Source organism: Alosa sapidissima, chromosome 5 (assembly GCF_018492685.1).
Source record: "Alosa sapidissima isolate fAloSap1 chromosome 5, fAloSap1.pri, whole genome shotgun sequence".
NCBI lineage: Eukaryota > Metazoa > Chordata > Actinopteri > Clupeiformes > Clupeidae > Alosa > Alosa sapidissima.
In genome coordinates, this window is record NC_055961.1 from 8,111,421 (window position 1) to 8,128,958 (window position 17,538).

A 17,538-nucleotide genomic window follows, 5' to 3' on the forward strand; every position below is an offset into this window, starting at 1 on the left:
TCCAAATAGAGAAACCTCCGCAATTAGGCTACAATAAACGACGAGTTATTTGCATAGGCTATGTTTATATCAGAATTGACGTCCACGGTGTTATGAATCCAAATGTCTGCAACACAATGTAGACTAACATCTCTCTTTAGAAATTCAGGAACAACTTATTATGCTGAGAGTACTTGTAGCATGCGAGCATATCCCCAAACTCTCGGATGCGCATTAAAACTGATCTTTTCTGATCTTTACTTATCCATTGTAGAATGGTTTGAAGGGGCAACATAGAAAAGTTTGAGAAGCCAGGGCCTAAAACATCAACAATTTGGGCAGTAGGCTATTTGGTGGTTGCATGTTAGATCTGGAGTGAATTGGGACGCGTTTAGGGTTGCCACCTGTCCAGGATTTTCATGGTCTGTCCAGGAAAATAAAAATCCTGGACACTGAATGTCACGGATTTTTGTACATGATGCGCAAAATGTGTATTTCAGTTAAATTGAAGCGTGCCTACGTCCATAAACGTATGCACAGCCTTATTGGCTCTACAAAAATGACGTAGCCTAACATGGGTGGTGGTGGTGGGGGCACGCACCGTGGAGGTTCATTAGAAATGGTAAGGTGGAGACGGAGAGTGTGTGGGACAAGGAGAGACAGAGAAAGGAAAGTTTATTCCACATAAGCAAAAAAGCAGAACCTAATTATGTATTCCCCCTTTTTTCTCAATACTGCAGGTGTCCACAACTAAAAACTGTTGAAAATATAACAAAATAATAAAGGTCTGCTATTAAACAAAGCAATTAACTAAACAAATAACTAGAAATTGTCATTCTCACTAATTTTAGCTATACAATTGTCGCTTAGAATGACGTTTTTTATCTTGGGTTAGATGTGCGAAAGGCGCCGTTGCTTACAAACAAAAAGGTCGATTGGATGGTCAAAATGTCCAGGATTTTTGTCAGACACAGGTGGCAACCCTAGTCGCGATGGTCTGTCGTTTTTAAAAAGTGGGTCCTCAGAAAAAAAGTTTGGGAAACACTGGTGTAAGATGCTGTGAAAGGATATGCCACTTCCAAGTGACAAAAACAGCAAGTTCCTAAATTCACATTAAAATTGTTGGACATGATCAGTCCACGTGGACTACGTGACAAGGCCACAACTGGGCAACTGTTAACAAACTCTTCCCCTAGTTTTTCCCACGAGATGACCTACACGATGACGTTTTCAAAGGGAACATTTGTTCTCCCATGTGCATGAACGGACCATCTTTATGTGGTCATTTGTGACTCCATACAAGCTCTGAGAGTTGTGTAGTAATATAGATAAATACTTAGACTTGTCAGATGCTATAATGTAGTATGAACCTAAGGAACATTTCTAAACGTATTTAAAATGCTTTGGAGCCCACTCCAGCCATTAGTAAATAATCTTATTGTAAAATAGTATGTGAATACCTCACTCCAGTAAACTCCTTTCACAATGGCTTTAAATATTGCCATATATAGCTGTTGATCAATTCCAGACAAGTTAGGGGAACATTTGACCCTTCATCCATGAACACTTCACCTCAATGAAGGAAGACTTCCTTGCATAACCCCTTCTTGCAGTGGTCCTACAACAAAGCACTGGACTAGATCGACCTGCTTCCTGGTCCACCTGGTCTTAAAAATAAATGTGTATCACTAATTATCACTGTGTAAGAGGGTCACTCACAATACTGTGACATGTTTACTTTTGAACAAGGACAGTGAGCTAAAATGTTAAGATCGATTCCACTTTGACTAATACTAGTGTGGTGGAAATTAAATAACAGCTGTGAAAACTGTTCAGCATGTGGCTGCATGGTGATGGGCAGCAAGTGGCAGAAGGTAGCCCAGTGCTCTGCTGAAAAAGAAGACTTTAACTATATGGTAGATTCACACTTTAATTTATTGAACTGACACAAATATTTACACACAAATCCATATCAAAATCTCAATAGCCGCTACAGCACTCAGCTTCCCACTCCAGTGGAAACTAAGGCATTAAATTAGATTCTAAATTATCCACTGAACCTGATGTGCTGGAATCTATGATATGTAGCAGTTCATTTTCCTGGACATGAAAAGATAAGTCAACAAGTGACCCACTAGCTGGACATCATAAGGTTGAATAAGTAGAATCAGAGGCCCAACCACATAATGCCAGAAATGCAGTATACTGCCCCCCCCTTGGTGACACCCAATTTCACACAATTATGGACACTGAAATTGACTGGCTCTCAGAGTTCAAAGACCTGAAACGTTCAACAATGTTTATATAAATAACTCTACAAACATTGGAGGCAGAACCACACAATCCTGCGGACCTATTCTCACATATTTGTCAATTACAATATAAAAAGCACACAGTTAAATGTATTGGACATGCATTTCTATTGATTAGTAACCCTATAAACAATATTTAAAATTCTTATTTTAAAAAAGTCTTTCCCTTTCCCACATGACCTAGTTATGACATCTGATGCCGAGGTTCACTCAGCAATTACTTGTGTGAATGGACATAATGTTAACTGGCTTTTTCATATTTGTTGTAAATAGCATTTATGGTGGTGCAGATTATGTACAGCTGGCAGCAAGTACCAGTCAGTTCAGAATTATGTCTCTTAAATGTTCCAGACATTTTCACACCGTAGACAAAAACTCTTTGACCTGCAGAAAGACAGAAACAGCTGGTTAGCTACTAAAACCCATATCATACCATAGCAACTAATGACCATATTTATACCATAATCATACAATGAAACAGCCTGCTTTTTAAACATGCCCACCATCACCTTATATAATAATGATAATAATGTCAGTAGCATTGGAGGAAAATGTATATTCAGTTGCTACAAATTACCTCCAGGTCCACATTGCTGTAAAATACCCAAATGTGTGCCTAACAATGTGGTTAATGATGCAACAAATACTGTGTTCTTTACTAACTTGTCCATGGCAGCAACATAAAACAAATTGCTTTATCTTCATGTATTAATATATAGGCAGTGTTTCCCATACATTGACTAATCTGTGGCGGGGCGCCACAAAATAAAAATCGGCCGCCACAGATGAATATTCTATGTTTAATTTAATTTAATTTAAATATAAGGTCAAATCCTTGCATTGCCATTGAGCTGTGCTTTTTACGCACGCAGCCTTTCCTTGCCCCGCCCCGCTCTCTCTCGTAGCCCGCTGCCACTCCTCTGCATGTGCATTTAACAAAATATTCACGATTGTTGAAGGATTGTTGTTGCCACATAGAAGCATTGCATAGAAGACGTCTGGCTAAATTGCTATTAAATCCGCTTAGCATCGTGACCATGCTGCGCAAATTTGTTCATAACTGCTGCATTGAAGTGAACTCTGCTAAGGTCTTATCACAACATAGTAGGCTACATTGAAGAGACTAAACTAAGTTAAGTTATGAAATCAAGCAGTATCTCAAAGCTAACGTTAGAATACTGTTTGGATGTCGAATTTAGAATGCTTAGCCTACTTGCTGCTTGTCAATTTCGTTGAAGGGCTCATTTTATTGACTCTGACACTGAATGTTTGCAAAATCCCGATGTAAATGGAAAAGTGTTTTCCAAAATTAAAAAGTGCTTGTCCCAAGGAGAAGTACGAACCTTTATTTTAACTATGTAGAAAACGTTATGAATTGCATCCACACATCAGCAGCCTTTCAACTGTGTTACAATTGCAAGGGTTCCCTCAAACGTCTTAAAAAGTGACAGGCACTCAATTAGACCTATACACTACCAAGACGATCTTAATAACCCCCCCCCCTTGTCAAAGTCAGCTACCGCCACAAATTGAATCCAATTCTGTGGGAAACACTGTATAGGAATTAGCAAGTCACATGTAAAAAGGGACAGCTGTCCTGTAATACAAGGCTTCGGACCCATGTAATGTTTTGTTATATGCATTTCGCTTTGTTGACCAATGTCCTATTGGGAAACAGTGCAGTGGTATTGCTTCATTTTTTAGCAATCACACTTGGCTACAGATCCAGCATGATTTTAAACTCTTTGTAATAAATGAATTAATACACACATAAACAAACATCATTCTGATGTTGGACTAAGCAAGGTTACCAACATGTAAGAGAAGACCCTCATACATACCTTATCTATAACTGCCTCCTGTTTAATTCGGTCATTTTTGAAGTCTTCATTTACATCCAACACCAAAATTGGGATGTCCTTGAGGTATTCAAAATCCATTCTGAGGAGAGAGTGAGGCACAACTTTGTGAATACAACCAAAGACAAAAAACGAAAATAACAGTAAAATATTCACTATCTGCTTCACATCCTCTTAAAGCATATTAAGACATCTTAACAGTTTTCAAGAAATGTTCCTAGACAGCTTTATCTTTAGATTCATTTTGATGCCATGTGGTCATATTTGCATCATTATTGATTTATATACCCACCACACAGTCCACTAATCAAATAATTTGGTGCCAAAAAACTACTTGTTCTTTCATTACTAGTCACAGTTCAGCATTACACTTGACCACATACTGTGTAGTTCGGTGGTGGAGCCAGCACTCATGCTTGTAATGAAGTTTCTCCAAATACTCCAGCGGAATTCCCTGTTCCTCCTCACGCCCTCGTGTGTGTAATCGCTGCATACATTTCTACAATATAAATGGGTCATTCATTAGTAACACGTTCTACATGGCCTGGGTACAGGATATTATAAAGTACAATAACAGAGAGAGAGGGAATTTCGGTGTCATGTCATTGTTTCTAAAGAGCATGCAGTCATAGACAACTTACAAATAGCATCTTGAATGCTGGAATTTAAAAAAGGTTTCATCAACACAAACATTTAATTTTGGGTTGTTTACTAACCTCTGGGTCTGCCCGCAGGTAAATCATGGCATCCAACTCAATTTCAGCCTCAAACTGTGAAAGCAGCCAACTGTGCCAGTCTTGATAGATGGCATATTCAGTCTCGTTTAAGTCCCCAGACTCAAATAGATTGGAAGCAAACACATACCTGTAATAACAACAAAATAAAGCCAGCGGTTAAAGGTTGTATCAGCGATAGCGGAGATACGTCACTTCTGTTGATGTTCAAACAAAACAGAGCTAGCTCGCTACTCCTTCCCCCTCCCGTGCAATTAAAACTTTCCTAAAAGCATCTCGTCGGTTATTGGTTGAAACACTTTATTTTGCCTTTGAGGGGTTGCCAACTCTTGTTGGTAGCAATTGTTTTTGTGTACAGATCTCAGAACCTAGGCTGCCTACAGAGACAGGTTTTTTTGACGGCCTGCTTATGTGGCAGGCAGATAGCGGATAGTTAGGAAAGATGAATGATCATATGTTTGGGTCTTTTTTGGGCCTGAAATCGCTGATACAACCCTTAAAACCTTAGGCAATAATAATTGAGTAAAGGCAAATAAATGAGACACCAAGGAAACACTCACAATGGCAGTGTATGCTGCACTGATGTTGTTCAATGACTCTAGACATACAACAATGACACCATAATGTTTACTTTGCCAGTCCAAATCAGTGTTGTAGTACTCGAGTCTGAGACTCGAACTCGTGCATTCGCACTCGCGATGACTCGTCGAGGACTCGACTTTTTTTTGTAATATATCATAAGGCTATAATTGTAGTATGTCATTAGGCTATAATTTGCTATATGATTTTAATATCTAAATTATTTGTAATACTTAATTTGAGTTCAAGTTAGGCTACTGCTTCGTGTGATACACCGCAAGTCACATCATGTTCACATGCAAAGCAAACTAACGTTAACTTTAACACCAAAATGCCTGGAGACATGGCCGCCGCTATTTCAATGTAGTATTGCCAGGCAATATTAGTTCTCATACATGACATAACATTACCTAAGATTAGACTAGGCTAAACATCACACACTGGATAGCTGATCATCGTGACTTGGTGAACAGTGTTTTTCCTGACTGACGCGAGAAGCGAGGTTCCAGTCATTCATTTTCATTTGGGGCGTGCCCTGCCGTGCTTCTGTCTGTTAATTTGCAGCAGGCTATTATCGGATGAAAGAAAAATAAACTAAAAGTTTTCCCGATCAAGATATAGCATAGGCCTACTTCTTAATTTTGGTGTCATAAAATATAGAAGCATAACATTAAATTGCCTAGTAGAGTGTCCATGTAGAGTGTCAATTTAGGCCTACGTGTCTGTGCAAGTGAAACTGACAAACTGAACCTCTCGTGGGTAGGCCAGAAAAAACTATATTTAAAACCACGAATGAAGTGGATTACTGTTACTGTTCAAACGAGCGATTTGATAGCTAATCCACTGCACGAAAAAAAAGAAAATAGCAACTTGTTCTATTTCTAACAGGTGAATATCGTAGCAAATAGTAGCCTATGGCGATGGCAGCTTAAAAAAACATTTATTTCACTCATCTCGCTGAAATGAACGTAGAATGTGGCCTGTTGCACAAAGAAATTAATTAGGCAGATGATCTGCATCTCCATTAACCGAAAGCTAGTTTTCATCTCTATTGTTGACGTGAAGTATGTCTCCATAGTGTCAGTGAAGTGATAACATTATGCAGTTGCAGGTAGCCAGTGTTCACGTCACGGGAGTCAGAAAGAAGCTACCAAGACGGACCCTGCTCTTTTTCTGTCCCACCCAAACTGCTCTAAAATTGTGTAGGCTATTTAACAGCCATAATTTTTTTTAAAATGCCCTGGCATAAAAAAAAAAGGGGTTTGGTTCCTGTTGGTTGTCAGTTGAGGCCATGGGTCAGTAGGGAATTTTTTAATTTTTTGAGACTGTTGCGACCTAAAATGCCTGGATGGAAGTTGCGGTGTTTTTTACCTGTTTCTTGTGGAGAAATTGTAGGAGGAAGTGAAAATTGCAAAAATAGTTGCGATTTTTTTTTTTTTTTTAAATGTAGGGCAATTAAGGTTAGTAAGACCAAAATCACACTGATCATCTTGATGCTTATTAAAAAAGGATAATCAAAAGGTAAACAGTAGGGATTACAGAAAATCAAAGTAGGCCTACTTTATTTGTGAAAATGCTTTGACTGAGGTAATTCACAAAGCAGTATAACCTTTCGTAGAACTGTCCAAAAAAAGACAGTCACCTAAAGAGATGGCATCATGTCATATGTTTCAATACATTCATATATTTTGTAATTCATATTAAAGTTCATATCTTTTTAATAATTCATAGTCTGTGGCCTGCATAATTACTAATAGCAAGTAAGTATCTAGTAATTTCATATTGATTTAAACTATTTGACTACACTTCTGTTTAATGTCATTACATTGGTGGTGTACGTCTAATTTTTTTCTGACCATATTCTAGACATTGTCAATGGTGTATAATAATGTTTATTATTAACTTGTTAGCCCTCAGAAAACACTTGCCCATTGTTGGATACTTTTCATTGGGAAAGTGCTGTGTTGGAAGGTGCACTCACATTTTTAGTTCTCTGTAGATACTGCATAGCCTACATACAAGGATACAAGGAAGTTTATTGTCACATGCATATAGTTACTGGAAGTAAGAAATTCAGTGAAATTATGTCTGGTGTCAGCCTATTTGTGCATTAATGGGGGGGGCGGGGGTGTTGGAGACTAGTGCACTGTGCACAATAGTCTGGAAACACAAATATTTCTCCATACTTATCCAGACCTGGAAATTACTAAAATCAAATTCCATACTTTTCCAGGTTTTCCATACTGCGTAGGAACCCTGTATTCAGGTAAACGTTTGCCAATGGGTTGCATAGCCTACTCAAATGTCAGTAAACCAAGTAGGTTTACTTACTTTCATAGCCTAGGTAGGTTAGCAACACCAGGTTGAGACATGCAAGTAAGCAGATTATTAACGTTAGCCTTCTATTTATGGTCATCAAAACGGCAGAGGAACGAACACGTTAGGGCATTCTTTGCCATCATATGCAGAAGGTGCAGAAGTAAGTGTGCCATCTGGCTCAATATTCTGCGCGAGGGACTGTTGTGGTAGGTGAAATTTCACGGTGAAACTACGATGATTGGTCAAATTTGCAAAAAAGTTGCGGTGTTTGGACAAAATTGCGAGTGCCTTGGTAAGTGACGAAAACAATCGTCTTCGTGAACAGCTGTGCATAGGCTACTTTGTAAGAGAGAATACGCTCATCCCTATACATAACGCAAGGGGTAAATAATGTAATTATAGTTCGCCTTTTATTTGTAGATTTATTTAATGTAGCCTAGACGATTTAGTGATATTTCTTCCCCAAGCTCATAAAATAAATTTGGGTTGCACATAAATTGACAGGGTCGGTCGGAAACCGGAACCCAAGAAAAAAAATGTTATGCCCCTTTTATGATCCACACTACCTCTTACAAAATAGGCTTACTCCAACGTCCATCTAGCTCTTGTGAAGTATGAACTTCTACAACACTGCCTATACAATTGTCAGCAGTCAGTAACAGCATAATGTGACTTAATGTCCTGTATGATTGGGATGTGGATTGCTCATTTATTATGAGTAGGCCTATAGGCTATGGTATGGCTATGGTATTCTCTCCGATATAATAAATACAACACATTGGGTTTGGCAAGAAATTTGGCAATACTACTTTCACACAAGTGATGGCACCCCTGCTTGGAGACAGAAGATTGTCTGTTTTGCTTTTAAGGATTTCATCTGCAATGGGAAAAAACTTTAGTGCTGGACTTGGACTCGACTTGATCAATAGGGACTCGACTCGGACTCGACGTGGATCAATAGTGACTCGACTCGGACTTGACTCGGGTGAGTAGTGGACTCGACTCGGAATTTTTTTTTAATGACTTGGACTTGACTCGGACTTAAACACTGGGGACTCAAACTCGAGGCATAGTGACTTGACTACAACACTGGTCCAAACAACAGCATTAAGGCATGTCTGTTTTACATAGACTGCAATAATACTCAAACTGTTCAATGTAGCTAAGGAATTACATCAGCATCATTAATCTAGGCACATTTTGACGAGCATTTTTAACCCGTTTGGCAGTCCACCACTATTAGGTACTCAAGGTCATGGGGGTCACGCATGTCCTAATACTCTACCTCAATATCTCATCTGTATCATGTTAATGTTCAGTCCTGTAGCACCTGACCTAAGTGACCATTAAAGCTCCTGAAGCTACTTTTTTTGGACATGCTCTAGTCTACAGGGACGAAAAAATAGACAAGGTAGATGTTACACTTAAGCTGTAAACAGGATGGCATACAATTGCCACAAATAGAAAAATTGGGTTTGCATCCCATGTCCTTCCAGAAGGGTCAAAGTTGAAACCAAAATTACCATTCTCACTGTGAGTGGAAATCACAGAGACCATCGTGTCGAATTCAATATTTTTGTGTTGAATTGATATGGAAAAACTCACACTGCAACTTGACCACTCCAGGTCACCTCGACATCTCTGTATTTCTAAGTCTATTTAATGACAAAAAACACTTAGAACACTGTGTCCCACTGTACCAAAAGTCAAGGCTACACACCGATCACTGTAGACGGAGCGCTCGTAGAACTGGACAGGGTGGTCGGCTTGTCGCAGCTTGGCTGAGGGAGGCTGGAGCTGAGAGCGCACTCGGCTGAGACAAGCGTAGGTCTGGAAGGTGTACGACCAACGGCTGGGTTTGTCATAGAGCATCTGCAGCAGATTGCCACCACTTTTCTGTGAAGTGCTGAGCTCCTGAATGCGGTAAAGAATAAGAGAGAATGGGAGTTAGACTAGTTACTATAGACCCTTTCAACAAGGTAAACAAAAACAATGCTTGAACATTCTATTTGGGCCCCAATCTACTTCCTCTGCATTAAAGGGGTGCTATTATGCTTTTTCGTTTTTTCCTTGTCCTATCGTGGATTACATAGCTTTTTGTGTATGTAAATGGTCGGCAAAGACACAATATCAAAAGTAACCACTAGGGGGGAGTAAATGAATATCGCAAAGACAGACTACTGAGCTGCCTAGAAACGCCTCGATGCGAATTTCAGCCGTTGCTTTATTTTAGTTCCGGTACGAGGTGACGTAACCTCGTACTTTTGCTGGGAGTAAATGAGACAGCGTCATCAGATGATTTCACAGTCAGTCTAGAACAGTTCGATTTCGCGTTTCTCAGCAAGTAAAGTTTCGGTTAGTAGCAATGGGTAGAAGGTGTTTTCTTCGTTGTGAAGGGACGTCTCCCTTGTATGCTTTGCCAAAGGCAGAGCCTACACGTACCTGTTGGCTAGAGTTTATTTTTAACTCTATTCCCCCAACTTTACCGACCATTTTTCTGTGTCCCCGTCACTTCACGGATGGCTGCTTCAGCAACCTGCGTTTGTTCAGCACAGGATTTGCGAAGCTGCTTGCTCTGAGGGAAGATGCTGTTCCAACTTTGTGTGGCCCTAAGGGTGAAGATGTCGCTCGACATGTAAGTAAACCTTTTGTGATATTAACAAAAGTTGTTGTGTGTAAGGTTGACGTTAGTTGGGTAATTAACCCTACAAGCTTGCGAGCGGAGATAGCTAACTGCTAGTGCTAGAGGCTGACTAAGTTCGTGGTCTGAGCTGAGCAAATGTGTAATTACAGTAGCTTAAAAGCAAGCTCAGTGGTATAAATAAACCAATGTGTAGTAGCAGTTAGTTCTGATAGTGAGGCTACCATGTTGAAGTAGAGCGAATTCAGTCTGTAGTCTTGACGCAAGACTGATTAATTTGTCACTGGTGCTATTTGTAGCCTAACGTTATAAGTTAACGTTAGTTTTCGCGGGGGATCTCAAACAAATTCTAAACGGTAACAGAGTCCGTCTACGGACAATTAACGTCAGCTATGTGAGGGGTATTTGGTTGAATGGTTATAGTTTTTGTTTCAGATGTTAACTGTTAGGTTGTATAAAATTATTTTCGTAACAGATTTTGGTGTTATAATTACAGTACTCCAGTGCCCCATATAGCCCCTTCCAGCACGTCGGATGTCAGACCGACTCTCCTCAGCTTATTTCGGCGGGAACCCAGACAAGTAACACCGTGGGAATGCATTCTGTGGGAGTACAAAGTGCGCCATTGAAGACGACTTCAGTCGGCACACAGTTGTCCATGGGATCGCTGAAAACGGCACACATGAGAAGCAAAGGTATTGTGTGATGTAGTTGTTAACCAAGGTCTACTCTGTATTATATCTTCAGTACCAGGACAAAATCATCAGCTGAATTATTTTTTTATTTTCTAATAAGATTTGTCTATATTATTCGTAGGTATCCAGACAAAGCTGCCTCTTCTCCGTGTAGGCACTGGAATAATTTCTGGTATAGACTCACCACTGGCGTCTACACCAATAAAGGGCCCAGGCTGTCGACCTAGCAAGAGACCACGGCTTGAGTTGGAGGACGAGGAGGAGAGCGGCGACTCAAATGAATTTCATAAGGAGCCTCTGGACTCGACTTACAACCCTGGAGATTCTGTACTTACAGAGGAATCTGACATCTCGTAAGTTTTTAGCATTGGCTACTGTTTAGTATTGGCTGTACTAAAAGCAGTATTGGCTACTGTTTTCAGTATATGGTTACCAGCGATACAACATTGCTATTATTATAGAAACATATTTAAAAGCTAATATTATGTTGTGTTTCTAATCTGTTAGGTTTGAGACACAGTCCACACATGATGAGGAAAAGTATATTGTTTTTGAAAGCTGCCTCAAACAGCTGTTTGAAAACTGTCCAGTGTGTAAGAAGGGCTGTAATCTCCAACGACGAAGGATGGGAACCTATGTGGCTTTCACTCAGCGATGTCCACACTGCAGTTACTTCAGAGAGTGGGAGAGTCAGCCCATGGTTGGAAGTACCCCTGTCGGCAACCTACAACTTTCTGCGGCTACCTACTTTACAGGGACCTCCTTCATCCAACTGGAAAAGGTAAGCATTTTACCATTTCAAACATGTGAATCTTTCTAGTGATGAACTAAACTGGTCTAAAACGCCTCTTATTTGTCTTTTCTTTAAAGCTGTGCAAGGCCATGCAACTCCAGATATTTCAGTATGACACCTTCAGAAGGCATGCAAGGAATTACATGGAACCGGCTATTGTTCATAAGTGGAAGATGGATCAGCAGAGTCATTTCCAGCATCAATTGCACCTTGGTGGGGTGGTTGCAGTAGGAGGAGACATGAGGGCTGATTCTCCAGGTTTGTAGAAATTTGAAATAGTCTGGCAACTACATTATTAATTTGCATTCTGAATCATATGACATCCCTTGATGGTGTGCTGAAAAGCTTTACACACTCTGTAATACATTTTTTTAGGGCACTCCGCAAAGTTTGGCAGCTACACTCTAATGAATCTGGAGAGCAACACCATTATGGACATCCAACTTGTTCAGGTATGTTTCTCTCTTTGGATTTGTTTGAATTTGAATCTTAAGTGTGTGATTTTGTCTAATGTTTTTTGTTTGTAATGACCATTCACTACCAGAGCAATGAAGTAGGTGGCAGCTATCATATGGAGAAGGAAGGACTGAAAAGATGCCTAGATCATCTGGAGTCGAATGGATTGAAGGTGGATTACATTGTGACAGACCGTCATCCACAGATCCAGAAATTTCTGAGGGAACGCAGCGTAACTCAGTTCTATGACGTTTGGCACTTTGAGAAAGGTAAAGTGTTTTCCTAATTCATATCCTAAACTTTGAAGTTAGCAATTAACAGATTGTATAATCAGTGTGTGTGGTAAACAGGTTTGTCCAAGAAACTTGAGAAAGCTTCGCACAATGAAGACTGTGATGTTCTGAAGAAGTGGCTACAGAGCATCAAAAACCATGTCTACTGGTGTGCCACGTCATCAAGCACTGGACCAGAAAAGGTGGCAAAATGGACATCACTGCTAAACCACCTACAAAATGTTCATGTTCATGAAGACCCCCTTTTCCCCAAATGTCTGCATCCCGACCACGTCTCAAGGGACCCTAGCAAATGGTTACAACCTGGTATGTGCCAAATTATCTTTACTCAGAAAATCAAGTATTACATTTTTCCAGTCTTTTGTTGTGATGCAGGGGGGTTGATATTTCACCACGTGTTCTTATTTTACTGAAGGATCAGTTGCACTTCACAAAGCTGAGAAAATACTGCTCAACAAGAGAGTCCTGAAGGATGTAGAGAAACTCAGCCACCATCACCAGACCTCATCACTAGAGTCCTTCCACAGCCTGATACTACGTTTTGCACCAAAGAATGTAGTTTTCCCCTTCATGGGAATGTTGTGCAGGTAATACACAATGTCATTATTTTAAAAGTGACTGATTGAGATGACTGTCAGTCATTCTATGTATTTAATCATTTTGCTGTGTTGTTACCATAGGTTGTATCTAGCAGCAATGCACCACAATGAAAATGCTATGCGGGAGCAAGCTACAACATCTACAGGACAGGCCGTTTTCAAGGTTGTTTTTCCAAAGGCGAAGAGGGGGGAAGGCATTGTGAAGCCCGTGAAAACAAATCCAACCTTCAGTAAGTTTGTTAAAGAGTTTCTTTAAATACAGCCACAACAGTTTACAGATTGTTATGGATACATTTATTGGATTTGAATGCTATATCTTCCAGACTATGTACGTGAACTCATGAGGCTGCTCATGCAGGAAGTTTTTGAGGACCCTACATCTTTTGCAGAGGAATTGAAGACCATCCCCATCCCTCCAGACCTCTCAGCAGAATTCCCGAAAACTCCAAAGGCTGAGCTGGTTGCCCGTCACGTCTCCCGCTTCAATCAATAGGTGGTCTGAAGCCTATGTAATCACCAGACGGGAACTGCTGCCGTATCCGCTGCACCACACATGACGGGATGATGACCCGACGACTAGGTCCTAAGTAGCCCCAGCACCAGCTTACAAAGCTGCGATAGGCAAGATGCCTCAAACGCCTGAAGGGACAAGGCACAGTTCTCTGTTCAACTGTTTTCAAATGAAGAGTTTGGTTCCAAAACGCTACATCGACCATTTTAAAGAACTTTGATAAATAATTATTATTTTTTTACAATTTGTTTTGCAAGTAATTTCAGTAGAACTGTAATTGGGCATTAACTGATTTACCTTTACTCAATCAAAACAACAAAACAGCAAGTTGATTGATATTATCTGAAATACACAATTGAATAACATGACTTTTTAATGTTTTTAAAAATGGAGATATAGCGTTTTGAAACCAAACTCTTCAAATATTACCTCAAAGGTTCATACTCTATGGAAGAAGCTATGCACTATTGTCATCAATGTTTACATGCATACAAATTACATAAGAATAATGCTTTTGTTTTGTTTAGTAAGAGCTTATTACAGCCAAAGTAACTTACTCTTCTTCTGTTCTGTGCCTAACAGGTCCGTAATCATATTTGTAAATGTTGTAGATATTTTGCAGACTGTATGGATTTAGACACACAGGTTCTAGGCCTGGATGTTCTGTCATGCACATTATGGGTATTGGCACTTGGCTCATTCGTCTTACTACCTAATAAAGAAAATGAGACAAGAACTACTACTGTGTAACAAGTGACCTTGGCATCATCATTGTTCAGAGTGCTACATGACTGCATGGACAATATTGATTCAGGAAGCAACATGTTTTCTTGTCAGACTTTTATTTACAAAAAAAAGTTATTACTGATTTAGTTTTTGTTATTACATAACAATGATGTATAATACAGTATGCAGCTGGCTGAGACTACAGTGAACTGGTGAGATTACTCGTTTACCATTACATATTAATTATAAAAATGTATCATTGATTAGTTTTTTTACATAACAATGATTATAATACAGTATGCACCTGGCTGAGACTACAATGAACTGGTGAGATCACTCGTTTACCATTACAAGTGTAATGCTGATGCTTTATGCTAGAGATGTCATAAACATGCGTAGCCTAGTTCACTAGTAGGCCTAAGCTACTCATCTAATGGGGATGTTATGCTAGGACATTAGGTCAGTCCATAGAAATAAACACCAAACCGAGTAGTAGCCTTGCATAAAGTTACAGTTATCAGTTTTACCTTTGTGATTTCTCTGCAGCAGACGTTCTCCACTTCACTAGGCATAGTGGCACAATTCCCACAAGTGCACCTAAGTAACAAAGATGTTATAAGTTATAGAACTAACTATTTTTGGCAGACAAAAGCAGTTCACTTCTATTCCATGTCAGGCAGGCAAATAAAGCTTGTTAGTACGAGTAGCCTACTAGCCTCGGGCTAAATTAGACGCTAGGCTATAGAGATACATTTCGTAAATCAGGTGTGGATAATAGAATAAACAAAAACTTACCACAGTGAAACGTCTTGGTCCAATCTACGACTAACATCGCGCTCATCATTGGCTCCATCAGCTCCATTATCGCTTTCGGGGTCGGATTCTGGTTCAAATTGGTAAGGCAGCACTGACGCCATAATCGCCTAACTTACAAATGTCTGACGAGACGTTTCTGTCAGCGCCAAGATTCTAACTCCCTCAAAATTCTCAGCAACCGGGCGTTTCACATAGGGGTTGTAATACTGATAGACGTATGATGAAAAATAATATGGCCGACGACACTTCAACGTTGTAAATCGATTCTATTAGACCCAACAAATTAAATAATAAACAGTAAATAATACCATAATAGGGCCCCTTTAAGATAACATATGGAATGTTAAAAAGGAAGTCTTGTGGGGCCAACTATGATGCTGATAATGGAACTCTTGAAAGGGTCTATATCTGTAAAGGGAGTCCCTGTTCTCACATATCCAGGGTCATTACCTCGTACTCGTTCTCTGTTGTCTGCACGTTGCACCATTTAGCAATAGGCTCTGGAATGACCTCCCATTCATCTGAAGCCCTCTCCAGCAGCTGCACAAACGTGGACTTACCAGCCGCTGTGGGCAAATGGGAAAATATTACTTCAGTTGATTTCATGTTTAATTAGCATTCACAATATACATCATGATGCTTGCATCAGTTAACTGTTTGTCCATGTATACGTGAACATTTGATTTCAGTTCAATTCAAACTTTATGTACATTTATGCATTTTTGTTGACATACCAGGTACAAATGTTTTCACAGAAGTAATTTTGGATACCTTTCTATCATTCCATGATTTGAAAAATACAATAAGTTGTCAGGGGGAAGAAACACACTTTTGCTTTATTTTGAGGGGATAAAATGTTACATAAATCAGGCTATGAATTATATGAACATACTCCTCTGTTAAAACCATCAAAATATAGGTAGGTGGGAAGGCTGCTGTATCTAAACGAAACTGAAGTGGAGATTCCTCCTTCAGAATGAGACGACAAAATGCCCTTTAAAGATGTAAACACTCACACTCAAATGAGACTGACTAAAAAAACATATGCAGATTATTGATAGACAGCTTAAATATTACAAATGTACTTATTTGTTTGTTGTATCCGTTTATGGAGTAGTATGCTATGATTCATTGTCAATAAAACCATGGACCTTTGCGCAGGGACAGTACACTGTGTTCCAACTAAACACTTACGACCTCGCGCTTTTGTCTTCGCTACTATTGTTACAATAACATTGAAGTCAACAAGTTGTTAAACGTGTTTTTTAAGCCTTAAAGATCACATTCATCTAAGCTCATTGTATGTTGTAAATTGCTCCATATGTCCCTCTGTTTAATGTCCTATTAGACATTCTCTGGTGTTGTGTCCAAAGATCTTTTGGCGCCAATCTGGACTTTGCTGATTCTTCTCTAACGTCAGTAAAGTTAAACTCATTACACAACAGCTGTCGATCACACTAGTGATTTTTACTTGATTTTATTACTCTCTCAACATCCAAAAACAAGAGTAGCTAAACGGGACAGGAGACAAATGTAGTAAGTAGACGAAGGTTAGGTAGCTAACGTTAGCACCATTTCGGATTTGTCTGTATGTAACGTTACGTTAGGCGCGTGGACTTAAGTAACCTACGTTAACCTCAACTATCTAAATCTGGGGACTCCAAATATTTGTCCCATCATATTGTTGCCATGATCATGTAATGTCAAAACCATGCAGAGTTTATGTTGCATCAAATTAGAACCAGTTAATGTATCGGTAAGTGTCATTTGACTTGAGACATAAGTTACGGGTAGAAGCTAGCTTAGGTAACGTTAAGTTAATGTTAACATTGCATTAAATCAGACAACTGCAAGACAATTTGGAGTTCAAACAGAAAACTCACCGATGTTTCCTTCGATCGATATTTTTTTGTTCCTTTTCTCAAAACTGTTGTTAAAAGCTGGACTGGAGCACATTCTCTTGGGAGGTGTAGCCATGGCAAATATTTGACAGAACGTTACCACTTAAAAGTAAAATAAAACGTGATGCAAAAACATAAGACGTTTATGCGTCTTCCTCCAAGACAAAAATATACCGCTTTGAATAACTTGTCAACAACTGAAGAAATACTACTGTGTTGGCGCCTCACTGACCTGGAGCTACAAAATCCGCCTGAATCGAATTCCGCGGTAAATTCAAGGAAGATGACGTCAAACAGTATCCGGAAAGAATGTAGCCAATCAGAA

The 17,538-nt window shown here is 39.5% G+C and overlaps 3 protein-coding genes across 6 annotated transcripts; 1 reads left to right on the top strand and 2 right to left on the bottom strand.

Annotated features, from left to right (window-relative positions):
* Positions 1-1,896: 1,896 nt before the first annotated feature.
* zgc:110540 (deoxynucleoside kinase) lies at positions 1,897-17,535 on the bottom strand. 2 transcript variants are annotated; one of them, XM_042094054.1, is made up of 8 exons: positions 17,196-17,535; positions 15,763-15,878; positions 9,503-9,696; positions 7,445-7,474; positions 4,867-5,014; positions 4,534-4,649; positions 4,133-4,232; positions 1,897-2,675 (listed from the first exon to the last, which is right to left on the bottom strand). In XM_042094054.1, exons 1-8 carry the CDS (start codon positions 17,287-17,289, stop codon positions 2,649-2,651), a joined length of 825 nt encoding a protein of 274 aa, XP_041949988.1. In that variant the 5' UTR covers positions 17,290-17,535; the 3' UTR covers positions 1,897-2,648. The 2 variants fall into 2 exon arrangements, with proteins under 2 accessions (XP_041949988.1, XP_041949989.1); XM_042094055.1 differs by lacking the exon at positions 7,445-7,474 and having other exon boundaries at positions 17,196-17,524.
* On the top strand, positions 9,838-14,509 carry LOC121710091. Of its 2 annotated transcripts, XM_042094019.1 has the most exons (12): positions 10,133-10,417; positions 10,920-11,118; positions 11,240-11,471; positions 11,626-11,899; positions 11,989-12,169; positions 12,287-12,363; positions 12,456-12,636; positions 12,718-12,966; positions 13,076-13,247; positions 13,341-13,358; positions 13,391-13,489; positions 13,583-13,721. In XM_042094019.1, the coding sequence occupies exons 1-12, from the start codon at positions 10,148-10,150 to the stop codon at positions 13,593-13,595; spliced, it is 1,965 nt and encodes a 654-aa protein (XP_041949953.1). In that variant the 5' UTR covers positions 10,133-10,147; the 3' UTR covers positions 13,596-13,721. The 2 variants fall into 2 exon arrangements, with proteins under 2 accessions (XP_041949952.1, XP_041949953.1); XM_042094018.1 differs by having other exon boundaries at positions 9,838-10,417; positions 13,341-13,489; positions 13,583-14,509.
* Positions 13,531-15,702, bottom strand: LOC121710111 (P2X purinoceptor 7-like). Of its 2 annotated transcripts, XM_042094059.1 has the most exons (4): positions 15,292-15,694; positions 15,024-15,093; positions 14,328-14,482; positions 13,531-13,898 (listed from the first exon to the last, which is right to left on the bottom strand). In XM_042094059.1, the coding sequence occupies exons 1-4, from the start codon at positions 15,411-15,413 to the stop codon at positions 13,742-13,744; spliced, it is 504 nt and encodes a 167-aa protein (XP_041949993.1). In that variant the 5' UTR covers positions 15,414-15,694; the 3' UTR covers positions 13,531-13,741. The 2 variants fall into 2 exon arrangements, with proteins under 2 accessions (XP_041949993.1, XP_041949994.1); XM_042094060.1 differs by lacking the exon at positions 14,328-14,482 and having other exon boundaries at positions 15,292-15,702.
* Positions 17,536-17,538: the final 3 nt, after the last annotated feature.